The sequence below is a fragment of the Rhinolophus ferrumequinum genome, chromosome 19 (genome assembly GCF_004115265.2).
Source record: "Rhinolophus ferrumequinum isolate MPI-CBG mRhiFer1 chromosome 19, mRhiFer1_v1.p, whole genome shotgun sequence".
NCBI classification, from domain to species: Eukaryota; Metazoa; Chordata; class Mammalia; order Chiroptera; family Rhinolophidae; genus Rhinolophus; species Rhinolophus ferrumequinum.
The window spans coordinates 40,684,727-40,711,108 of record NC_046302.1 but is presented as its reverse complement, the minus strand read 5'-3'; the positions used below and the strand labels follow the sequence as shown (position 1 = coordinate 40,711,108).

The window sequence follows — 26,382 nt, the reverse complement described above, 5'->3', positions numbered from 1 at the left end:
ACACCGTGTTTCCCCAAATACAAGACCTAACCAGAAAACAAGCCTTAGCATGATTTTTCAGGATAACATCCCCTGAACATAAGCCCTAATGCGTCTTTTGCAGCAAAACTTAATATAAGACCCGGTCTTATTTTTGGGGAAACACAGTATGTAATGAAATAACTCCTATGCATCTCGAATGGAACTAGTTCTGTACCATCTTCAGGAGAATTGAGAAAAGTCACTCAAAAGCATTTTCCATAGGAACTCAGCTTGAGAAAGGCCAAGAATCTAGTAGTGACACTTTGCTTCACTCGTCCATCTATCTGAAACCACACTTTATCTCACACCCCCAGACCCCAAACCCCCCCCAAAAAAGCAAATAAACCTTCTAAAACTAAGCCACCATATACTGGCAAGTATCGAAAGTTATTCTTACCAAGGGTTTCTTCTCACTTTATTTCTTCCTCCAAGGATTCACGTAACATTCACCTCCCTTCCTGTTTTCTATAACATACATCTAGCTAATGATGCATCTCTTTTTCTATCCCCATTCCTATATTCTACCTCCCATAAGCCTTGGACACAACATGGGCCTTAGGCTTCTGAGAATTGAGGGCTCAAAATTCTAATTCAGCAATTCTTTAGATTTGAAGCCTAGGAAGTTCTTTGGTTTCTCTAGACCTAAGTGTCCTCATTTATAAAATGAGAACAAACCCCCACCTATCTCATGGGGCTGCAGAATGACAATTCGGATTTGTCTGATGTAGAAGAATTGTATGTTACTCTATTTTATGTAATAATTATTATATCGCCTGGGTATATTTTATCCCTCCCTGTTCATCATCCAGAAGATGTAGGTGGAAAAAAAAAGATCATCATCAAGTATGTGGTAAGATTTGATCACTCAAAGTGCAAATTCCACCCCAATAAAAAAATCTTAAAAAAAAAATGTGTTCAAAGTGCAAATTCCATCGACCATATATACTTGTGAAAAAGGAGCATACATATGTTTTTCAAGTTTAGTAACCCTCAGAATTTATGGATTGAATTGACGACTGCCAAAGTCCAGGAACAGAAAGGAAAAAAGGAATAAACCAGAGGGTCAAATTACAATAGATGGTGAGAAAACAAGGGTTGCCTGGGAGGTGGAGGGTGGGAAGGGATATGAAGGAATTTTCTGAAATAATGGACATGTTCTAATTCTGGTTTGATAGCTAATAGTGGTTTGAGCTACTAGAGCGTATACATTTATGAAACTCATCCAATTTGAGATTTGTACATTTGAGTGCATGGGAATTTTGCCTTCAAAAGAACTGTAAATAAATATTGACCTCTAATGCATGGGGTGAATTGTACTAAGGTCTGCATTTAAAAAAAAATGTGGTTTTATGGAAGAACAGACGGACAGATGTGATATAGCAAATATGGCAAAATGTTAACAATTGTAGAATATAGGTGGTGGATCTATGGGTGTTCCCCGTAAAAGTCTTTCCACTTTTCTGTATGTTCTAAAGTTTTCATATTAAAATAAAATTGGAATTAAACAACGTGAGAGGGCCACCAAGGCGTTTGAAAAGCCGGGTTCTAGGGCGTGCCCTCCCCGTCGGCTCACAGAAAACCTCAGTGCCTCCCGCCCCCCTTTCCCACCCGCTCGAAGCAAGCGCGGGGCATCCAGGCCCGCCCGAGCCCTGGCGCTGCGGATCTACAGCGTTTATCTCTGCCGCGGTCGCCTCATGCTCGCCCGGTCTCAGTCCGTTCTCAGCACACTCCATCACCTGGTTCCCAGAACTCAGATTGCGCAGTGGTCACGTCATCATCGACCAGGGCTCACAGTTACAGCGGCAGAGACCTCCCTAAACCTCTCTCATCTCTAGCCTAACCGGTTACCCCTCATCTCCCTGCCCCGGGTCCCCCGGCCCCACTTCGCCTGACACGTTGTCATAATCCTCTCAGGCTCCAGGCAAACGGCGCCGCCAGCCATGGGGCCCAATCATATAAGGAAAATACCGCGGGCTCATCCGGGGGCTGCATCAGGGACCCGGGGGCACCCCTGCCCTGCGACCCCCGCTATACCCCTCGCACGCCAACCTCCCCGCCCCCACTAAGGGCCTGGTCCCGGACACAAACCGTCAAGCGGCTTAGGCCTCTGCCCCTGGTCTACGCAGCCGCACAGCCCCGCCCACCACCTAGAGCAGTTCCACCAATCCTCCCGCGTCGTCCTCCACGCCCCGCCCCCTCAACTTGCGGCCCGGGCTGCCCGCGCCCCACCTCCCTCACCGTGGTTGCGTATTTACGGCGTCTCGGTGTGGGATGTCCAGTCCCGCGTTTCAGAAAAGTCTCAGGCGGGGAGGAAAGGGACCATGAGTTACCTGGAGCGGGGGAACTTAGAGGCCAGGGAGAGGATGGATAGGGGAGAGTCAAATCATTCTCTCGGTATGAAAACAGAAGTAAAGTTTTTTAAAAACATCGATGGGGGAAAAAAGTCGACAGGAACACTCTTTTCTGCAAGGCCCGTCTGGGGTGGAGGGGTGTTTGGTCCCTGTATGCCACGGGATAGCGCGACGACGGCATCACCAAGAGGCAAGGGAGAAGAGCCCTGGCAGGGCTGGCGCAGGCGCAGGCGCAGGCGCAGCGTTGGCGCCAGCCGCGAAATGGGTGAAAAGTCAGGGGCGTGGCCTCGTGGGCGCCGCTGCGCTCTCTTAAGGCCCGGGTGGTGGGGGTGGGCTCTGAATCCGCGGAGGAGCCCAGCGCTGTCTGACGCTTGCCGCCGCCATGGCCCTGCTCCGAGGTGAGCACCGCGCTGCGGCCCAGCCTGTCCTCGCCCCTTGTGGTCTTGCTCTCCTTAGGCCAGATTTTGCGTCAAGTCTCGGCGGAGATGTAGGGGTTGCTGGGGTTACAGTTCAGTCTCCTCAGCATTAAAGGGAACTTCAAAAACAACAGCCCGAAAGGATTGTTTGGGTTCAGGGGAAAACATGTTTGTAAGGTACTAGCAACAGTGATTTAGGTGCGATTTGCATTTGAGAGTCCAGACCACGGTTTGCTTGCTTGCTGTCTGACCTTGAAGGTCATTCCCCTTCTTCGCGTAGTAGTGACCCACCTAGTTCAGCTACTGGAAAACGGGCGGCGCCATGAGCCCAAGGCAGCCTGGGACGCAGGGGTGCATCACAGAGGAGCAAAGCTGCCTTTCGGACTTGTCGTTGGGTGGGGTTGGCAGGGCTCGCGGCTGCCAATGGGCACAGTCCAATCGAATTTTAGTTTTGAGAACAACAGAGTTCATCCTTACCATATGTGTCCTTTGAAACACATTCAATTAGAATACTGTATGTCAAGTCCCCGAGGCTCGGCAGGATCCGAGAACCAACATTCTGGTGGTCAGTGCCCTGTGGGCTCTGAAAGAGGTGGGATTTTATTCTAAACTCAGTGGAAGGCAATAGAAGACTTTCAAATATGGAAATGACAGAATCTGATTTCTACTCTGTCCTGATTTCCTCGGGACCATAATACTGTCTATGTAGCAACCAGGAGGATTTAAGACCATTTAAGAATCTACTGCAGAAGTCCAATCAACAGATAGATGATGGTTTGCACTGGAGTGGGGGACAATGGAATTGGGGAGAAAGGAGGAGGGGTGAATGAGATAGATTTGGAGATGGATTTGGTGGAACTTGGTGGTTGGTGGCCGGTCAATGAGAAATGTCAAGAATGATTTCAGGTTTCAGATTTGAAGAATTGTGTTCATACTGCCACTTACAGAGTGAGGAAAACTGGGGAAAGAATAGATTTGGAAGAGAAGATTGAAGCACAAGTGGAGATGTCAGGTAGGCAGTTGGATAGGGGTATCTGGAGCTCAGAAGAGCCAAAATGGCATGTGAACAGTTCAAGTGAAAAGTAGGTATTCTGAGACAAAATGTAATGCGTTCCCTTTCCTACAGTTAGATTTAAATTGTCAGTGCTTTTTCCATCTCTGAATTTACTACATTTACTTAATAAACAGCACATTGACTTTTTTTGACAAGGTGTTCAAAAAATTCAATTGATTTAAAAGCTGCAATGGAATGAGAATCTTTATTAAAAAGAAATTATATTTTTATGATTTTTCTGTTTAATATTTTATCAGTGGTTCTTACCATTTCGTTATAATACAGACCCCTCTGAAAAATTGATGAAAACTGTGAACCCAGTAAGGGAAAAGAATATACATCAACACCTAGAAGTGTGATAAAAAAAATATATATATATATATATATATAGTGAATGTTTAAATTAAAAGAAAATTATTACAGTTGTCAAAAAACATCCAACCTAAGAGAAAGCTTATAAGAGTTTATTTGAGCCAAACTGACAATTGCCAGGAATCAAAATCGCAACGGATTGATAAAATGCTCCGTGAAATGGCCCTTTGCAGCTCATTTTATACATAAAGTCAAAGAAGGAAGGTTACCTGAAATCCATTGGTGGTAGATTAAGGGGGTGGGGGAAAGCAAAGTGGGGAAATCTCTGGGATTGAATAAAAGTAAGTTGGAGAGACAGGTACTTCTTTTACATAGGTGTGTGCAGGATAGTTAACCGTTTGCTTTTTACAGCATATAGAGATGGTAATCAGGAGACAAGCATAATAATGAGGGATTTTGCAATTTCCAGCTCTGGTCCAGAAAAAGGATTACTGACATTTTAAAGATGTTATCTTAGGTGCAAAAAGACAACAGATAGGCTCACTTAAAGGCACAGATTAACTTCATGAAGGAAGCTGAAGGTGACTTCCCGCCATGTCCCACTTAGTTATGAAATTTTTTATGCTCACACCATCCTATGGGGTTATTTTCAATCTCCTGAGCTTGTCAGGTTTAATATGTGGCCCCTTTTCCGTCCACGCAGTAAAAGACACATTACCATTAATCCCCTTTAAAATACTCCCCCTCACTTCGAACACACTCATCCCATTGTTCTTGCCACTTTCTGAAGCAGTCTGGAAGTCCTCTTTCGTGAGTGTCTTTAGTTGTGCTGTTGAGGCTGCCTTGGTGCCCAGAATGGATTCAAAATGTTTACCTTTCATGGTCATTTTGACTTTGGGGAAGAGCCAGAAGTTGCAGGGTGCCAGATCTGGTGAATAAGGTGGACATAACGTAATTTTTTTTTTTAAAGATTTTATTGGAGAAGGGGAACAGGACTTTATTGGGGAAGAGTGTGTACTTCCAGGACTTTTTTCCAAGTCAAGTTGTTGTCCTTTCAATCTTAGTTGTGGAGGGTGCCGTTCAGCTTTAGGTTGTTGTCCTTTTCAGTCCTAGTTGTGTCGGGCGCAGCTCAGCTCTAGGTCCAGTTGCCGTTTTTTCTAGTTGCAAGGGGCACAGCCCACCATCCCTTGCAGGAGTCAAACCGGCAACCTTGTGGTTGAGAGGACGCGCTCCAACCAACTGAGCCATCTGGGAGCTCAGCAGCAGCTCAGCTCATGGTGCAGTGTTCAATCTTAGTTGCAGGGGGCGCTGCCCACCCTCCCTTGCGGGAGTCTAGGAATTGAACTGGCAACCTTGTGGTTGAGAGCCGACTGGCCCATGTGGGAATCAAACTGGCAGCCTTCGGAGTTAGGAGCATGGAGCTTTAACCTCCTGAGCCACCAGGAAGGTCTGAGAGAAGCATTTTAAAGTGTGCCATAAATCATCCTCCATCATGATAGTGCTCCATGTCACACATCACTTCTGATACGTGGCAAAAAAGTCAAAATGATTCAGGACATCGAGGCAGCCAAGACAGCACAACTAAAGACACGAAAGAGGATTTCCAGAACTGCTTCAGAAAGTGGCAAGAATGATGGGTTAAATGTGTTTGAAGCAAGAGGGGATATTTTGATGGGGATTAATGGCAACGTGTCTTTTACTGTAATATTTTTTTTTATTTAAACATTCACCATAATGTTTGATTACACCTCATATATTAAGAAGTATAAAGTTTATAAATTTGTGACATAGTTTACTATGGTGTTAAACCTAGGGATATTTTTACCTGTTTCCTTATGTCATAGATGAGGACACTGATGTCCAGAAAGGTAAAATGACTTGTCTATAATGACGGGTAGGTAGTGGCTGTGACTACATCCCAAGCCTTGAGCTTCCAATACCGGTAGCAATTGTAACTGGCTAGTTAGAATACATATACATAGGCATGTCTCTCAAGTAGCATAGCAAGTGCTTGCGGGATTAGTGAATAAGAAAGAACACTTGACTGATTATTGTAGGGAAAATGACACTTTTGAATGGGAGCATAATTGACTTTGGTAAAGATTATCATTATCAGATTTCTGTCAACAAGAAGAACCAATCCCCCAGTTTTCTACTAGCACCCATTCCAGTGTTTGGTAGAAGGATTGCACCCAACAAATACTAGTTCTCTTACTGATCTCTAGCTTTGTTGGGAATGTTTGCGTATCTCTTCAAGACAGTTAGTCAAGGCTGCCAAATTACTTTAATCCTGAAACTGAAACGGATGCAATAGTAGTTTTCCTTCATTTGTCTTAGTTGCTGTCTGTAGTTGCTCTAATTAAATGAGTAAAAATTTACCTAATGTTATAGAAAGGAAGGCAGAATTCCTGTTTCTCTTCTAGTGTTGTTTGTTCTCTACAGTCACATCAGCCACCTTCGCAGAACTTTTCTTGGTATTTCTGAGACTGTGTGTGTGCAAAGATTTTCAGTTATCTAATTGAAAATTGTATTTTACAATAAGGTTTCACAGTGAGATTATTTGGATTGATGTCTCTGGATTAATGTCTTTTCACTGTATTTCAGTTTTTGGACATCTTTAACTCCTAACATTCTTTTTTTAGACTGTAAATTTCTCAAATGTATGAAAAGAGAAGCTGAGATTTATTTATTTATTTTTTTTTAGGATAGGTTTTGTTTGTTCCATGGAAAGAGATCACTAGCATAAACGGGGATTATACTTAGATACAATAGTGGTATAATGTTTGAGTGATCTCAATGAGAGGTCAGTATCTGGGCACAAATCCATTCTTTAAAGTTCCATAGTTTCTTGACAAGATGGGGAGATGTGTGCTCAGATTGTTTTGGGGAGACTTTGTGTGTGCAAAGATTTTCAGTTATCTAATTGAAAATTGTATTTTACAATAAGGTTTCACAGTGAGATTATTTAAAGCATGTTAAGAGTCACTAACTAATCTATAATTGCTAACAAGTCTCCTCACTGCAATAGGTGTGTTTATCGTTGCTGCTAAGCGAACGCCCTTCGGAGCGTATGGAGGTCTCCTGAAAGACTTCACAAGTACCGACTTGGCTGAATTTGCTGCCAGGGCTGCCTTGTCTGCTGGCAAAGTACCGCCTGAGACTATTGACAGTGTCGTTGTTGGCAATGTCTTACAGGTTAGTGGGGCAGAGGATGGTATTCATTCCTGTTGCTTCCTTTTATCAGTTTCTAAACATAATTCCTTTAACATGTCAGCATGCGGAATTACTTAATAATAGTTAAAGGTATTTATAATTTGAGTAATCCTCTGACTCCAGAAACAATGACATACATAATTCAAAGGAGCATATATTCTGGAAACTATATACGAGGGGTGCCAAAAAAAATATATACACATTTTAAGAGGTGTTATCTATGCATTACTTTTCGAAGTTGAATTGAATTAAGGTAGCAATGTGTAGTGTGATGTCTGCCCAAAAGATGGCGTTGATCAAATGAATGCCAGCATCACCATGCGACATGCAGGACAGGCAGAGAAAAGGGTGGAAGCACCATTGTCATTCCAGGAGCGCAAGACCATTTTGAAGTGGTATTTGAAATTCGAGAACGTTGTGGACGCACAAGGACAATGGAGGCGTGAGTATGCAACAGAACCTCCAACATGCCCAACAATTGCACGCATTTGTGATAAGTCTGAGATGCGTGGTGCTGTGTGTGATGTGCACAAGGGAAGATCCGGGAGTTCTCGCACAGCAAGTCCTGCTGCTTCTGCTCTGGTGTTGGAACAGTTCACACACTCGCCACAGAAGTCTACCAACCAGTGTTCGCTATCATAAGAAATGTCTGGACGCTGATGGTTACCACTCTGAGCACCTTTTATAACTGCAGAAGTCAAACGTGACTTGTATTCATCTTGTATTATTGGTACATATTGAATATTACAATTTTAACACAGTTTTTTCCTTTCTTAAAGTGTGTATACATTTTTTTGGCACCCTCTCTAATTTGGGGTATATTTCTTTGCTTCTTAGTGTTTTTTTATTCCCCCCAGTTTTATTGAGATATAATTGACTTACAGCATTGTATTCATTTTAGGTGTAGAACATAATGATTTGATTTATTGCTTCTTAAATAGATTAATTTCCTTGACTTACTTGAAGTTAATTGGTTCTCTCTTTCTACCCACCTAAGTAGCATAACAAACCCAAATAAAAAAGTTAAAAAACATAGGGCAGTATACACCCTAAAGCCTGTTACTTTGATGGACTAATTCTTCATATTTCATCAAATTTGCTTTAGCTCTCGACAATAAATGCTGTTGTTATTATTGGGGTTTTTTTAATGTTACTTCTTTCCTTCTTACTCAAAGTGTGGTCCTTGGACCAGCAACATTGGCTTCATTGGGGAAATGTGTAGAAATGCAGAATTTCAGGCAGTCCTAGACCTGTTGATTGTGAACCCACATTTTAACAAAATGATGTCCCAGTATGCATTTTAAAATTTAGGAAGCAGTGCTCTAGTCCCACCTCACCCTCCTGACCAGTTGGTCATCTCTCCCCTTCCCAGGTCAGCAGGTCTCAGCCTCAGTTTCACATTGTAATCATCTGGGTGCTTTTAAAAGTCCCCTGTTATTCTCAGGGGTGCTACGTTCCAGGACCCCCAGTGGATGCCTGAGGCTGCAGATAGTGGCGGACCCTATATATACTATGTTTTTTCCTATATGTACGTACCTATGATAAAGTTTAATTTATAAATTAGACAGTTTCATGGTTCGAAGATTGGTTCTTACTGTAGGTCTTAGCGACCTCAGCTATGATTTTTTTTTTCTTTCCTTAAATTGAGAACTTTTCACCTTTTCATTTAAAGGAAGCACTTCATGGCTTCTTTTTGGCATATCCGAATTGCCAGCATCACTACTCTTGTGCTTTGGGGCCATTATGAAGTAAAAGAAGGGTGACTTGAACACAAGCAGTGCCGTTCCACGACAGTCCATCTGATAACCCAGGCGGCTGCTAAGTAACTCATGGGGTGGTGTAGGTAGCATATACAGTGTGGGTATGCTGGGCAAAAGGAGGATTCCTGGATGAAGTGGGACGGCACAAGATTTCATCACGCTACTTAGAATGGCATGCAGGTTAAAACTTAGGAATTACTTATTTCTGGAATTCTCATTTAACATTTTCAGACTGCGGTTGATCTTGGGTAACTGAAACCGCAGAAAGTGAACCTGCCCATAAGGGAGGACTGCTGTAACTACTGAAGTCCATGCCCTGCCTACAGCTTTTCTGGTTTAATTGGGTTTTTTAGGAGCTTAAGCCTCAGTATGTTAATAAAGCTTTCCTGGTTTTTCCAGTGTGCAGCCAAGGTTGAGAACCACATCTTCAGATACTTCCTCTGTTAAGGAACAGACTACTCTGAGGTAGCCTATTCCATTTTTAAATCGCTCTAATTGTTATAAATTTCTGTCTTCTACTGAGGACTTAACATAAGGATTTCTCATACTTAGTATGTTTTAAAACCTATAGACCAAATTACAGTTTTTATTCAAGTCATAAACATAGGTATTATATGAAATATGCTGTAGCTGTATGCATTGTGTCCTATCTTAGAGCCATATAGTTTATAATTTTTGATAGATTGCCAACCTTTCCATATATTTTGTCCTTAATTCCTAGATTTATAGAGATAATTCTTTGTCTTTAACCTCTGTTCCAGACTTCTTCAGATGCTGTGTACTTGGCAAGGCATGTTGGTTTGCGTGTGGGAGTCCCAAAAGAGACCTCAGCTCTCACTATTAATAGGCTCTGCGGCTCTGGTTTCCAGTCCATTGTGAATGGATGTCAGGTATGGACAATATTATATTTAATTCTCTGACATATGTTAAACACTATCAGAGGAAATGCCCCCCTGCAATATAACGCTAGGGTTTTATTTATAGTGCTTATTAAGAGAGGTCAGTATTTGATTTTTCTTGGAAAAGTATTCACAGGAAAAAAATAGTTCCTTAAAAGCTAACAATGAACTTTGAAGATATTATACTAAATGGAATAAACCAGTCACAGAAAAGACAAATATCGTATGATTCCACTTAGGTGAGGCACCTAGAGGAGTCAAATTCATAGAGACAGAAGATAGAGTGGTGTTGGAGAGAGGCGCTAGGGGGTTATTGTTCAATGGGTACAAAGTTTCAGTTTGGGAAGATGAAAGACTTCTGGAGATGGAGGGTGGTTGCACAACTATGTGAATGTACTTAATGAACTATACACTTAAAATTGGTTAAAGTAGTGAATTTTATGTATATTTAATCACAGTTTTTCAAAAAACGAATCATGGCTCATTTTATTAAGAAGGGCTTCCTATATGCCAGACAGTGTGCTAGATTTACATTCAATATCTCACTTAATCTTCACAATCATCCTATGAGGCAACAACCGTTAATCCTGTTTATAGGCAAGTAAACTAATTATTAAAGCCCTTAAGGTTACTAAGTCTTAGAGGCAGAATTTAAACCCAGGTCTGTGAGGCAGTTTGAAACACTGAATAAAGACTGTAAGATGACGAAGAGAGTTGGAGAATTTAGGGGATGATAAGAAATGTATTTTATAAAAAGGAACTAAATGTTACTGTTGGTAGAAGTACAAACTAGTATGACCTTTTTAAGGGATTATTGGGCAAATCGATTTGTCCTTTGAGCACAGGGAGAAGGCATACCGTGAAATCTAATTTTATTTGTCCATCTTCATTTTATTACGAAATAAAATAAATAGACATTTTGTAATGAATAAATTATTATCACATTAATTTATTTCTGTAACAATATATCATGTATAGTCATCCTGATTTTCCTAGCAATCATTTTAAACATTGGGCCTTTGGAGGCCTGTGATTTTCTTCTTTTCTGAGAAATACAAATAGTAGAAAGAGTTGACAGAATGAAACGGATTCTTTTTAAGGTAGGATAAGTTAGTTATTAGATTTACTATTAGTTTACTGCTTAACACATACTTTTTAATACACACTTCTGTCATAATAAAAAGGTTTTGTTGTTCATTTTTTTTAAAATAGGAAATTTGTGTTAAAGATGCTGAAGTTGTCTTGTGTGGAGGAACTGAAAACATGAGCCAGGCTCCCTACTGTGTCAGAAACACACGTTTTGGAACCAAGCTTGGAGCAGATATCAAGGTTGAAACCATTAAACTTGTTAACAATTATTTCTCAAGCTATTATACTAATAATTCTAATAACACCATTTTGGGGAGAGAAAACTAAGTTTGAAACCAATTTTGTTAATAGGGGATTGGCAAGATATGATTTGAAATTTGTAAGCTAGTTCAAAACTCTATTTTGGTTGTTAGTTTTGACATTTTAACCCACATAAAATTAGACTTTTATCTTAGCACACCTCTGGTAGTAGAATTAACACTTGGGGAGATGGAGGATGGCAAGAAGATCATAAAGATAGGCAAAGGCCGAATTAATCTCTCTACTGAATAATTAGCAAACCAAGTAATTAAATCTTTGCCATGATTTATGGAAGTTTTATTTCTGGAGCAATCTCCAGAATTGCCGAATGGATTTCTTCTTCATCACAGAAAATATTCTCTTTGAATATCGAGTATATTGTCCCAGATCAGTCAGACAGAAACTGATCCTTACACTTCTGAGAGCTACAGCCTGAGAATGATAGTACTGATAAAGAACGATGGATAGCGTGCTGTCCCTCCCATCTGAAAGGACTAATGACATTTTACATTTTTAACATTTTTCAATTGTAATGATTAATTTACACTGTTCACTTGGTTTCTCACCTGGCCTTTTTGAAAGTTGAAAAGAATAAGACTTAGTAAAGATGAGATTGTTTTACACACCAAATGTATTTGAGAAAATCTTTGGAAAGAAAAATCAGTGACTCAAAAGGTGATGAGGCAATCTAGAAGAAACAGATGTGGCACGTCTATCAGAGGTAACTAATTGGACAATACTTACCAACTTTTTCTGTCACTCAAGAAGCCTGCCCCACGTTCTTTTCAACCTCATAGTAACTGATGGAACCAGCTGTTCCTATCACTTGAAGGCATGGGATGAAAAAGGAACAGAGATACTCTTTCCTACAGAGCTCATAACCGTGGTTTACAAAGGTGGCTATAGGGAAACAATGCATGAGGACTCTGTTAGGTTTCTAACAAAATGAAACCTTGAAGGTTTTTGATTGTAGGATAATTTCTTGTGTTCTCACCCTGCACATTTAGCACTATTGGCTCTCTTTAGAGCCCCACATTTAGAGAGAGAAGAGAATGTGTCATTTTATTATGTCATTGGATGTTTTTTAAAAATGTCTCAGAACCAAATATGAATAGTAGTAATAGTAAATGCTACCAGAAAGTCTAATTTACTTTTGTTTATTGGAACTGTTAATTATTTAAATTTGAAGAAATTACAGCATATTACTTTCAAAAGCTATGCTTTAATAAATCACTTTATTATTAATGTCTTTTAACAGCTGGAAGACACTTTGTGGTCAGCATTAACAGATCAGTATGTCAAAATCCCCATGGCAATTACAGCAGAGAATCTTGCTGAGAAACATAAAATAAGCAGAGAAGACTGTGACAAATACGCCCTGCAGTCACAGCAGAGGTGGAAAGCTGGTCAGTAAAACCGGATATTATAAGTATTCAAAGAAGAAAAACTGTAGAGGGCTGGGGGAATAGGTAAAATGGGTGAAGGAAGTCAAAAGGTATAAACTTTCAGTTATAAAATAAATAAGTCATGGGAATGTAATACAGCATGATATAGTTAATAATACTGTATTGCATATTTGAAAGTTGCTAAAAGAGCAGATTTTAAAAGTTCTCGTCACAAGAAAAAAAATTTTGTAACTTCCACCTGGTGACAGATGTAAACTAGACTTATTGTGATGATCATTTCACAATATAAACAAATATTGAATCATTGTGTTGTACACCTGAAACTAATATGTTACATGTCAATTATACCTCAATTTTAAAAACTATAGGAAAGATTTTTATCGTTTCAGATAATGATTATATAACAATATTGGTTTAAAATCATACCTTTTGAAAATCACATTTTTCATCATTCCTTTGTTTTTAGATGATCAGGTATTAATGACTGCAAAATTCACTGGGAAATTCTCTTTTGAAATGCATCACTACTTAAAAAGTGGTATTGTTAACTGGCCCTATCTGTATACTTGAATTTTTTCCCCGCACTGGGACTGTTGAACACTCTGAGGGCTATGATACACTCTCACCAGAGCTGATGGCTCAGTGGACTACTGGGACATAGAGGATGTCCTCCTCCGTAAGGCATATTATATTCACAAGGAGGGATGTTATGTTTGGAAAAGACCCACTGGGTATCCTTTTCTGCCTCCCACTCCATTCCTAATTGAGAATCATTGCACCTGACTCAGGCGTAGAACCAATCCAAGTGGTGCCCTTGTTTAACACTACAGGGTGAGGTGGAACTAGTTCAAAGTGGGCAACGTGATGGCAGTTCTTTTCATCAGTATGGTGGATTGAAGAAATTTGTTAGTCTTCTGAAAATGACTTTTGAAATTAGACTATTATAAATCAATGGAAACTCTTATTTAAGATATTAATATTTGCTTGGAATAGCGAGGATAAAGTCCATCTCAGCATTTCAGAGGCATAAGTGGAATGGAGCTGATGCCATCCAATTCATCCTCTGTGTTTTTTAGTTACACATTTAAAGTGGAAGGGTATTATTAGTCTAGAGGTCAAGACTTACCAGTTCTATTTCTAGTTTTGCCACATACACATTATCTGACCTCAGTCAAGTCATTTATTCACTGACTATCTGTAAAATAGAGATAAATATTATTAGAGATATTTGACTATCTCTAATAATAGAGATAAAAAATATTTTCCTCCCCTATTTCTTTAACACAGTTGTTGTGAAAACCAAATAAGGGAAATGTGTAGCCTACTGTAAAGTGATACCAGAATTAAGGTGGTGTTATTACAGACTTACCCTATTTTTGAAGCTTTGGATTACTATCGTCCACTCTAGTCAGTGGAAGTATATAAGGAGGTGGAAGTAGGTAAGCTGTTTCATTTAGAACTGTGTCATCAGTAGCTCACGTAATTTCTTCAGTTTGCTTGTCATTAAATTTCAGTCATAGATTACTTAGTGACATAGACAACTTGGTAACTTTCTTTTTCTTTTTGTGCTAAGAGCACTTAACATGAGATATACTATCTTAACAAACTTAAGTATGCAGTACATTATTGTTGTTAACTTGGTAACTTTTTAATTACTTCTTACCAGCCCAGAGAAGTTCAAAAAAGGCATTAAAAACATTTAGTGCCATTACATTTGTACCTAACAGATAAATAAAAACTGCTAACGGTCTAGCAGGACCTTATAAAACATTGTAGTAAAAAGAAGAAAATCAGAATTATAATTTTTAAGAAGTACAGAATGCATCAACAGTACATTAATTCCTCCAGTAGGCAAGGTAAATTATATAAGTAATAAAGGCTCATATTAAGGTAGGCTGTGAGGAAAGGGTAGACTAGAAATGAAATTGAAGGGTGTGGTTGATTTAGTTCCTTTTCTTGTTTCTCTTCTTTTTTCCCCATTCTTACGATAGTCTTTTGACTATTTCAGCGAGTGATGCTGGCTACTTTAATGATGAGATGGCACCAATTGAGGTGAAGACAAGGAAAGGAAAACAGACAATGCAAGTCGATGAGCACCCTCGGCCCCAAACAACCCTGGAACAGTTACATAAACTTGCTCCAGTGTTCAAGAAAGAAGGAACCGTTACTGCGGGCAATGCATCGGTAGGTGGCATCACAGATTATCTTGAACTCTTCCTGATGTGTTCAATGAAAAATAATCATGTGGTATCTCGTAGATACTTTTCATGCGAGTCTTAAGCTTACACTAAGAGTGTTCATATTCTATTAATTTGGGTTTTCATAGATCAAAACAAAATATTTTAGCCAGGGGCCCTTATATAATACTTTTCCAATTTCTTAGTCTTTTCAGAATGTTAGAAGGAAATCTGCCTGGTTTATGATTTCAGTTTTCGTCCTTTTTTTCTTTATCATGTTTATAACTCATTTAGATTTCTCCTTACATCTACCCACATCTGGATCTAAGCTTTTCCTTGATATTCTTTCCCATCTTCCTTTAGTGAGGTTGTATTCTGTGTCTAAAACAATCTCTGTAATTGACCAGAGTACCACTAGTACTATTTGTTACAACCCAAATTAGGGCACTGCTTCCTGTGTATTGCCATATCCTAATAATACTACTCCATTAGTTCAAACTTTGACTTAACTGCATTCTGTTACTCTCTAGTTAATCTTCTGTTTTTGTTTCCAAGGGAGTATCTGATGGTGCTGGAGCTGTTATCATAGCTAGTGAAGATGCTGTTAAAAAACATAACTTCACACCACTGGCAAGAGTCGTGGGCTATTTTGTGTCTGGATGTGATCCCTCTATTATGGGTATTGGTAAGTTTGTAGTAAAACAGACTGGTTCTGTTATATTTTTGGAGATAGGTCTTCTTTGGCATTTTGATTCCTGAAACAGCCAAATCAAGGTCACTTAGAGAGAAAAGGAGATTGGGAATCAGTTTTTTAAACAACCAACCTTTATGAAAAACTGTTAGTTTCAGTAGGAAAACCAAGACCATGTAAACACCTTCTGGGCAGTAATCATGTCTTATTGTCCATTTGAGATATTTAAAATTAACACATAGAAAATAATAAGAATTACAAGGTACTGACAAGATAAAAGAAAATGTGAGATACGAGAAATTATGTGGCATAACAGAGAAGGCTATATGAAGAAGGTAAACATCTTTCTTTGTATTTTACACATGGTCATTATTATATCTCATTTAATCCTCCCATAACTCTAGTAAGTGAGATTTCTTTGTGAATGAGAAAACTCAGGCTTTGGGAGGTTGTCTTATAAAGTTCCAAACCGATAAGTGATGGAACCAGGATGTGAATCCAGGTCTCTCTAATTCAAGTGCTGCTCTTTTCACTGTTACCTCAGGAACTCAGAGTAATACTCACCTGCCTCAGCAGGAAAATGAAGAATTATAAACGTGTATCTCAACTGGCAAGGTACTAATGAGAGAAGATTTCTAACTCCCTGCAAACATTTATAGTCTTGGCTGTAAAAATCTGAATTAGAAGTAGCTTTTTGCTGGATGCACTCCTACGCACCGCAGATGATGCTGAATTCTAATAGTTTCTGTCACCATTCTCTGGGGAAACAGGGAACCAATGAAGTACCTCACAAAAATAAAATTGGTGCCCAAAGGTTTTGATCTATCCCATCTGTTCCCTCATACCCCAAGGAAAAGCTTGCCCTGGGTGTAGATTCAGATTCTTGATAAGTCCAAAGAATTTTCTGTGAGCTTAGTTAGGCATTTTTTTGACTAAATTGGTTTTTGAATAGGTCCCAGAATAGAAGGGGGGAAGACCTGCCTTTCAGAGATCCTTCAGTGTAACCCCACTGGTCCTACTCAAATAACACCACTTATGCTGATTTGGGACTAAGTTAGTACCCATCCATATTGGCTGACGTGTCCTTCAGAGAAGATTTATCTCTATAGAATTTCTAAGAAAGAAAGCTGGCATGTCCACACCTTGTCATCTTTCACTGTATTGCAAATTATGTCAACCCAAACTGCAGACTATGGAAACATCTGTTAAAAGTTTTTTTTTTCCTATGTTAATGGTCTTAAAAGCTTATTAGCTTTCAGCTACACTATCAGCAAAACATAGCTTTTGTTATACAGTTGGAAGGTAGCTTAAATAATTAAGTATCTATATATTGGTGTGACATTTGTCACTTTGGTATCTAGAACAATGGTTCCCAACCCCAAATGATCATCAAAATTCACCCATAAATCCTCCCCACCCCACCCCAAACACACACACAAGATTTTGTTTCAGCAGATCCAGGGTAGAGCCTAGGAATACAAGGTTTTTTTTCAATGAACCTAGATGGTTTTGATGATCTATCAAATGTATCTGATGTAGATAAATAGTTATTTTATAGTTCTTTTTCAGTTTAACCTCATTTAATAGGTTCTGATACATTAACATAATCAGTGAGCAAAGAAAATGCCTTCCTTCTATTCCAGGGTCTAGATGTTTGCCCTGTAGCACAATGAATGCATGTGGAAAGATTATCTTTTTTCCTCAGGGCTTGACCAGAACTACATATGCCAAATGTCCCACAGTGTCAGATGTCCTCTTCACCTAGACAGCTCGTCTCTCAGCTGTAGTATGGGATTCAGCAAGGTTACTCCATGAAGTGCACTGGATGAATAAGCAGGGGGAAATAGACTATTGAGTGTCTGGTAGGGATGTAAAAGAATTTCTAAGAACAGTTCCTCAGTTACACAGTTATCCAACACGTAGCAATCCTTAGCCCTGCAGAGTAGCTGAAGAACCAGAAAAAGGAGGAAAGCCAGGACTTGAAGAGAACAGTAATGGCTCTGACAAAGGACGCAGTTATGGAAAGAGTGCCCCCTGGAACGCTGTAGGGGTGGCAGTGGTGGGGGTTGGTGGGTAGAACTTTGAGCCTCTTCAGCTGGAGCAGCTCTAGGTTTATTACTGGGCTTCATTTGTAGAAAGGATTCCAATACTTAAAAAGTAAAAGATTAAAAACCAAATCAATGAACTTCTGATGAGAAGCTTATAGCCCCAAAAGGTGCCCAAGGTCACAGCTATTAGTGGTTGGAACCAGGACTAGAAATAAAGCCTCCTTTTCCCAACAAGAATACTATACCTTCCCAAGTCCCAGTAAATAACAGAGTGGTATGGGAACTGTCCTTTTCATGTAAGTCTCTCATCTAGAATTTGACTGCATAAACAGCTTTTCATCTTGGTCCCATTTTCTGTCTCTTTATTGTCACATCATTCAATAGTGTGTTTTCAAGATAGCAAGCTTTCAAGCTACTAAAAACTGTCACATTATTTCCTCCTTACTTAACTATTTAATAAAGATGGAGAAATTTGACACATAAATAAATATAAGATGAAATTGGATTTTGTTCTAACATAGGTCCTGTCCCTGCTATCAATGGGGCGCTGAAGAAAACAGGATTGAGTGTTAAGGACATGGATTTGGTAGAGGTAAGTTTTCTACTTTTTTACAATATGAATAAACCGCCAACTTGTATAGCATAAATGGCTTCAGTTTGGTATTTTATACCTCTTTTTGTTTTAGTACTGTTAGCCTTTCCAAATGACGTGCATCTAAATACTACTTTTTCATTACATGCCTCGTGTTGGTACTTTACCTGATTAAAATGTTTTATTTATATTTAAATAATCAAAACACCGTGACTTTTCCTACTAAAGTATAAATTCCTAAAACAATCATAGGACCTCTTAAGAGTCGACTACATTTTAGACTATTAATGTGCTTGTTGAATTGAAATGATTATTGTATAAAATAGGTAAGAAATAAATAACGTTAATTGTATTTTATGAATTAAAGTGAAAAAAATACAAGTAAAGAATTGACCTAATTCTGGTTAAGATAGCAAAAAATAGGTAAATGCTGTGCTTGCATCTTTTCATGACCACATCAGAATTACAACTAAACTACAAAACAACCATCATTGAGAATCGTCTGAAGTCTAGCTGAACAGAAGTCCTACAACTAATGACATATAGAAGAAGCCATGTCGAAACTGGTAGGAGGGGCGGAAATGTGAAATGGGCAGGTCCCACACCTGCATATGGCAGTTAAAATCAGGAGGGGGAGCTTGTTTGTGGAGGCACCCCCAATGAGCGAGGTTTCCCAGCCCCACACCAGGCTCCCCAGACCAAGGTTCTAGTGCTGGGGAAGAGAGGGCCCCATAACTTCTGGCTGTGAAAACCAGTTAAAATTATGACTGAGTGAGACAGATTGCTGCTGGAGTCCCAGGCACTGCTCTTAAAGGTCCTATGCATGGACTTACTCACTGACAGACTAGCTCTGAGCTCCAGCACTGGGACAGCAGCTTGAAAGGTACCAGGGACATGCAGGGAGGAACTGAATTGTTTGGCTTCACAGCAAGGTCTGGAAGGACAGCTTTCTCCCAGACAGAAATGCTGGCAGAAGCCATAGTTTCTTTGTTGTGCTCTCCCCGCTTCAGTGTTCAGACTTAGGGGATGCCATATCTGAGTTTCCATCAACCTAGCTAACACCATTAGCCTCCCCTTGGTGATTCCCTAAGACCCCGCACCACCCAACGTTCAGGCCCACCCAAGCCATTTCCAGTGGCTTTTCCATACAAACAGCCTGTCTTGGCTCATGCTGTGGACTTTCCTAAAATCTCTCAAAGGTTCACAAAACCCAAACAAGCAGCATCTGGCCTCTGTGTGCCCTATACCTCTTGCTAAGCATCCCCAAGCCCAACACCAGCAGCAGCCAGCCTTGGTTTGCAGCATAGCCCCTCCTAGGCACTTCTAAGCCCAGCAGGGTGGCAGCATCAGCATACTGCTTTGTGGCTCATTCCAGGAAGCCCCAGGACCGGCTTCAGCTATAGTCAGAGCACCACCTGGCTGCCTCCACAGATGACACACCCAAAGGGCAGATTAGGCAGGCACCAGAGCCCTGCTAAATCGAATTCTTCATAAGGTCAGCCCCTGCACAACAGCTCCTCCACTGTAGTCACAGACAATCCTCAAAAGAAATCAGCCTGAGAGTCAATCCCTCCCATTGACAGGCAAACAGCAACCAAGGCTCATCTGCAGCAGGAGGGCACATGCAACCCACACAAGGGACACACCTGGAGCACCCAGCTCAGGTGACCAGGGAGACTGCACCACTGGGTCCCACAGGACACCCACTAGATAAGGCCACTCTACTAAGACCAGGAGACATAGTAGCTCTACCTAATACATAGACAGAAACAAATACAAGGAGGCAGCCAAATGGGGAGACAAAGAAACATGTCTCAAATGAAAGAACAGAACAAAGTTCCAGAAAAAGAACTAAGCAAAATAGAGACAAGCAATCTACCAGACGCAGAGTTCAAAACACTGTTTATGAAGATGTTCGATGATTTTAATGAGACCTTCAACAGATAGGAAACATAAAAATGGAGATAGAAACATATAAAAGAACCAATCAGAAATGAGGAATATAATAACTGAAATAAAGAATACATTAGAGGTAATCAACAGTAGATTACATGAAGCAAAGGATTGAATCTGTAATTTGGAAGATAAGGTAGCAGAAAATACCCAATTAGAATGCAAAAAATAAAAAAGAATCCAAAAAAATGAAGATACAGTGGTACCTCGGTTTTCGAACATCTCCATTGACGAACATTTCAGTTTACAAACGCCATAAATCTTATGGATCTATGGTATCATTAGATAGTAAAATTCATGCTGATTTTCAGTTTTAGGGGTTGATTTTTAAAGGTCTGGAACAGATTAATCCATTTTTCATTGCTTTCTATGGGGAAACCATGCCTCGGTTTTTGGACGTTTCAGAATTTGAACGGTCTTCCAGAATGGATTTCGTTCGAAAACTGAGGTACCCCTGTAGTTTAAGGGATCTCTGGAACAGCATCAAGCTACCAACATTCACATCATAGGAGTACCAGAAGAAGAGAGAAAGCAAGGAATTGAAAACCTATTTGAAGAAATAATGATGGAAAACTTCCCAAACATGGCAAAGGAAATAGACACACAAGCCCAGGAAGTACAGAAAGTCCCAAACAAGATGAACCCAAAGAGGCCCACACCAAGACACATCACAATTAAAATGCCAAAGGGTAAAGACAAAGAGAATCTTAAGAGCAGCAAGAGAAAGGCAGTTAGTTACCTACAACAGAACTCCCATAAAAGAGTAGGCTGATTTCCAAAGAAACTGCAGTCCAGAAGGGATTGGCACGAAATATTCAAAGGGATGAAAAACAAGGACCTACAATCAGGATGACTCTATCCAGCAAAGCTATCATTTAGAATTGAAGGACAGATATAGAACTTCCCAGTCAGGAAAAAACTAAAGTAGTTCATCATCACCAAATTAGTATTACAAGAAATGTTAAAGGGACTTCTTTAAGTAGAAGGGAAAAAAAGATCAAAATATGAATAATAAAATGGCAATAAATACATATCTATCAACAATTGCTTTCAATGTAAATGAATTAAATGCTCCAATCAAAAGACATAGGGTAGCTGAGTGGATAAAAAAACATGACCCTTATATATATGCTGCCTACAAGACACTCAACTTCAGATTGAAAGACAAACACAGACTGAAAGTAAACAGATGGAAAAGATATTTCATGAAATTGGAAATGAAAAAATCTGGGGTAGCAATACTTATATCAGATAAAATAGATTTTAAAACAAAGGCTATAACGAGACAAGGACCCAGTAATCCCACTTCTGGGTGTTTATCCAAAGAAACCCGAAACACTAATTTGAAGGGAAGTGTGCATCCGTATGTTCATTGCAGCATCATTTACAATAACCAAGATACGGAGGCAGCCTGGGTATCCATCAGTGGATGAATGCATAATGAAGAGGTGGTACATATGTACAATGGAATATTGCTCAATCATAAAAAAGAATGAAATTTTGCCATCTCAAACAACATGGATGGACCTAGAGGGTACTATACTAAGTGAAATAAGTCAGAGAAAGACAAATACCATATGATTTTTAAAAAACAAAACAGAAACAAGCCCACAGGTACAGAGAGTATTTTGATGGTTGCCAGGTGGAAAGGGTGTTGGGGGTGTGGGTGAAAGAAGGGGAAGGAATTAAGAAGTACAAATTGATAGTTACAAAATAGTCATGAGGATATAAAGTATAGCATAAGGAATATAGTCAAGAATATTGTAATAACTTTGTATGGTGTCAGATGGGTACTAGATTTATCACAGTGATCACCTCGTAAGTTATATAAATGTCTAATCACTATGTTGTACACCTGAAACTAATACAATATTGTATGTCAACTGTAATTGAAAAATAAAACAATTATTTTAAAAAAAAAAAAGAATTGACCTAATAGAAAAATAATATCTGGTGCAAATCTAGAAGTTTCTGGCCCTCCCCTCAAATTAAGACATCCCCCCACCACCACCACCAAACTTACCTTGGCTCTTAGCTGTGGCCTGATTTGGGATGCACCTATCATAATTTTTGGCATTGAAAACTTAAATTTAATGGTAGAGTGATTTTTTTTTAAACGTTGGTTTAGAACAAAGGCATTGCAAGTATTTAGCACTATTAAAAGAAGGGATAGAGAAGAAAATACTTAAGGATAGATTATATACATTCTACCTTTTGGGACTATTTGAAATATTTAGCTTATTAAGCATATGCCACTTGACATTGGTCAATAACTAAGATAACAGGAAATATCTCATTTAAATTGATTGAGGGCCTTTTCACTCTAGGCACCTGTGTGATTTCCTCTGTGGTAATCTCTCACACAGGAAATCGGAAATCATGGTTTCAGATAAATGTTTTATCCTTAAACCTCTTCTTCCAAACAGTTCAGAGCCTCAAAGTGGCTGCTTAATTACCATATTTGTATTAGCAAATAAGTACCACTAAATTTCTGACTTTAGATTTCACTCTTAAAATTTGGAATATGTCAGCTCTTCAAAGCTTTTCATAATCTTTCATAGATATAAAAATACTCAAGGAAATAACTCTCAGCACCCTTAATGTGATTGTCTTTGGGATATTTGATGAGCACGTGGTAGTTTTTCCTAGGTTCAAAAGCCTAATTTCACAACATACTCTAAGTCTCTTAGTACCTCCTTGAGCAGGACTATTAATAGAAAAATAATGTTGAATCTAAGGACAAATAGGGCACTATCTTGGTAGAGCACAAAATATAGTAGGAAAGAACACAACACTGGATTTTGATCCCCAGCTCTATAAAAGTTACCTTAAAATCACCTTTCTTATCTATAAAGTTCTCTAACTACGACTATATGAAAATACAGTGCTATAAACTTGAAGTGAGGTAATTTCATAGCCAGCCTTGTTAAGTATAATACAACAATATGATACTTTTCAGTTCTGCCACATTGCAACATAATAACCATTCTTATGTATCCGGCTCGGAAAGCTTATTCTTTGTTGTCAGTCTCTTGGAAGTATGGGTAGTAGTACTGGGGAGTAGTAATAAAAGTAACTGTTTATTGAGTACTTACTATGTGTCAGTTAATACAATAATAGCCGCTTAATACCCATGATTTGACTTACCCTTGGCAATAATGCTTAGGATGATACTACAGTCACATGTTGAGGAAACTTGACTTTCAAGAGTTTAAAGAACACGCATACAGCCAAGATTTGAACCGTCCATCTTGCTCCAGTATCCCACTGCCTCTAGTAGCCATTTATAATATTACTGAGGATTTCTTTTCTCTAAGGGATGCATTTGACTTAAAGTCATGGTTAGTAAATATACCTATGTTCAAACCTGATACCGTTACAAAGAATGACTAAAGATAAAATAACCTTGCAAAATAAGGAAAAACAGCAAAATTAACTTTCTCTGGAACTGGACAATTCTCAGTTAAAAATCAGTTTTTGAATAAGGATTTTTATCAGTGTTTCAATTGTTTTTAAGGTGAATGAAGCTTTTGCTCCCCAGTACTTGGCTGTACAGCAGAGTTTGGATCTTGACCCAAGTAAAACCAATGTGAATGGAGGAGCCATTGCTTTGGGTCACCCATTGGGAGGATCTGGGTCAAGAATTACCGCACACCTGGTTCATGAATTAAGGTACTTGCTAGAAATTGTTGCATTTCAGATTCTCCTCTTGTAGAAATGCAAGGATTTAGGTTTCCCCAGAACAATCCAACATCTTTTCCTCTTCCTCAGATCCCCCTGTACTGCTTCTCACCAGGAGTAAGTTACTTGGGCACCGCTTTTCAGCTTGTAGGTGACGCAGTGACTTAGTAGTGGCTCTGCTCTGGGGATGTGCGTTCTTCCTTGTGTTTGTTGTGTGTTCACTGAGGGGCCATCGTGCGTACGGCCCTCTCCCTGCACTGGTACACAGCGGGAGCACATGATGACGTCCTGGCTCTCATGGCACTTGCACTCTAGTGCCAGCTGTGGGAGGAAGATAAAATAATTTCAGAAAACAAAGAACATACTGAGAGGTTTCTGACCTCGTTGCTGTCGTTTAATGTCGTTTAAGAAACCAAAACAATCTGACAATTTGAATCTGAGCTAAGCTTTTCCTTTACTGTTCCCAGGGTTCCAGGAAGAGCCTTCTGTGTGTTTGATACTTTTCAGTTTTGATAGGAGAGCTTCTCCTTCTGGTACTGTGTATTATTTTGGACCATTTTGCTCTGTTAGTAGAAAAATTGCAGATGAAACCAAATATATCAGGTTAAAAAACCATGCTGGCTCCCTGTTAGGTTAATGTAAATGGGACTTGTATCACTTAGTGATTTGTTGAGTCAGAATGAATAATTGATGTGTACAAAAATAATTCCTGATGGTTTATTCAAGGTCATTCCATCAGGACTGAGGAATGAGAACAGGTGGTTCTTTAAAGGAGTCTAATTTTTATGAAAGGGACATGAAATGTTTCTCAATTATCTGCTTTTCACATGGACCAACTTCACTAATTACACTTACTCTAAGTTGCCATAAAAATCTAAAACCATGTAAACCAAAGGGGTGAATGTTTACTCTCCCTGCCTCAGTTCCCTGTTTGTCTGAGTTACCTCCTACCCCACTCCTTTCTCAGAGCACACCTAAGCTCGTACGTACGTTTCAGCCTCCCTCTTCTGTGTTACTACTTTTTTCTTAATAAGAATATTCAGCTTTCCAAATTCTCCTGTTCTGACTATAATACTGAGGATTGAGGAACATGTTGAGATGATGAGCTGAATGAGAATGAATAACACAAATGTAACCATTAGTGATCCTATTAAATTAATTATCTAATCAATTCTGTTAACTGTGTGAGTAGATTTCAGCCGCTGCTTTTTTCTCCAGGCGTCGCGGTGGGAAGTATGCGGTCGGATCGGCTTGCATTGGGGGTGGCCAAGGAATTGCAGTCATCATCGAGAGGACAGTGTGAGGAAAGCAAAGTCCACCATGGCCCACTTTCACTTTCCTTGGCCAGGCCACCGTGAACCAGGTGACCTTCAGAGCAGCTGCAGAACCGGCCATGGACTGCCCCTGAAAGTGACCAAGGCAAAAAAGATGCCAGAGTAAGTTCTCTCAAATTTACACCAAATACAATGTACTTCTGAACTAAAATCAAACTACAGAAGGCCTTAAAAGGAATTGTATCCTTGCCAAATAACCACCACTTATGCCTTAGATAATACGATTGCAAGGAAATTGAATAAATATTGCCTTAAGCTCAGCTAATCCTCTCCTGTCATTTCTTGTATTTTTCTATTTTTTCAATTGTGGTAAAATACACAAAACATAAAATTTCCCATCTTCAGCATTTTTAAGTGTACTGTTCAGTGGCATTAAGTACACCCAAGTTGTCAGGCAACCATCACCACCATCCTTCTCCAGAACATTTTTCATGTGCAAAACTACTGTAGCTATTAAACAATTCCCCACTCCTCCCTGCCTGCAGCCCCTGGCAACCACTATTCTACTTTCTGTATGTGAATTTAATTATTCCAGGTACCTCATATAAGAAGAATCACACAGTATTTGTCTTCTTGCGACTAGCTTATGTCACTTAGCATAATGTCCTCAAGGTTCATCCATGTTTGTAGCCTGTGTCAGAATTGTCTTTTTTTTTTTTTTTTTTTTGTAAGGCTGACTAGTATTCCATTATACATATATGCCACATTTTGATTAGCCTTTCGTCAATGGACATTTGGGTTGCTGCCATCTGTTGGCTATTATGGATAATGCTGCTGTAAAGAAGGCCGTAGAGACAGCTGTCCGCGGCCTTCCAGTCAGCATTTTTGGGTATAAAAACCCAGAAGTGGAATGGCTGGATAATATGGTAATTCTGTTTTTAATATTTCGAGGAATTGCCTTACTGTTTTCCACAGTAGCTACACCATTTTACACTCCCACCAACAGTGCACAAGCGTTTCAATTTTTCTACATCCTTGCCAGTACTTGTTCTTTTCTGCTTGTTTTTAGACATCCTAGTGGGTGTGAGGTGATAGCTCATTGTGGTTTTGACTTGCATTTCCCTAAGAGTGATTTGAGCATTTTT

At 39.5% G+C, this 26,382-nt stretch overlaps 1 protein-coding gene and 2 non-coding genes across 3 annotated transcripts; 1 reads left to right on the top strand and 2 right to left on the bottom strand.

The window, feature by feature from the left end:
* Positions 1 to 1,724: 1,724 nt before the first annotated feature.
* On the bottom strand, positions 1,725 to 1,805 carry LOC117012025 (small Cajal body-specific RNA 18). Its single transcript, XR_004421102.1, has one exon. It is a non-coding gene; the product is annotated as a small Cajal body-specific RNA 18 (non-coding RNA).
* Positions 1,806 to 1,883: 78 nt separating this feature from the next.
* Positions 1,884 to 2,027, bottom strand: LOC117012028 (small Cajal body-specific RNA 17). Its single transcript, XR_004421105.1, has one exon. It is a non-coding gene; the product is annotated as a small Cajal body-specific RNA 17 (non-coding RNA).
* Positions 2,028 to 2,639: 612 nt separating this feature from the next.
* On the top strand, positions 2,640 to 25,557 carry ACAA2 (acetyl-CoA acyltransferase 2). Its single transcript, XM_033087794.1, has 10 exons — positions 2,640 to 2,770; positions 7,183 to 7,349; positions 9,889 to 10,017; positions 11,239 to 11,355; positions 12,674 to 12,821; positions 14,830 to 15,005; positions 15,554 to 15,683; positions 18,259 to 18,329; positions 23,800 to 23,954; positions 25,182 to 25,557. Exons 1-10 carry the CDS (start codon positions 2,755 to 2,757, stop codon positions 25,264 to 25,266), a joined length of 1,194 nt encoding a protein of 397 aa, XP_032943685.1. The 5' UTR covers positions 2,640 to 2,754; the 3' UTR covers positions 25,267 to 25,557.
* The last annotated feature ends 825 nt before the right edge of the window (positions 25,558 to 26,382 follow it).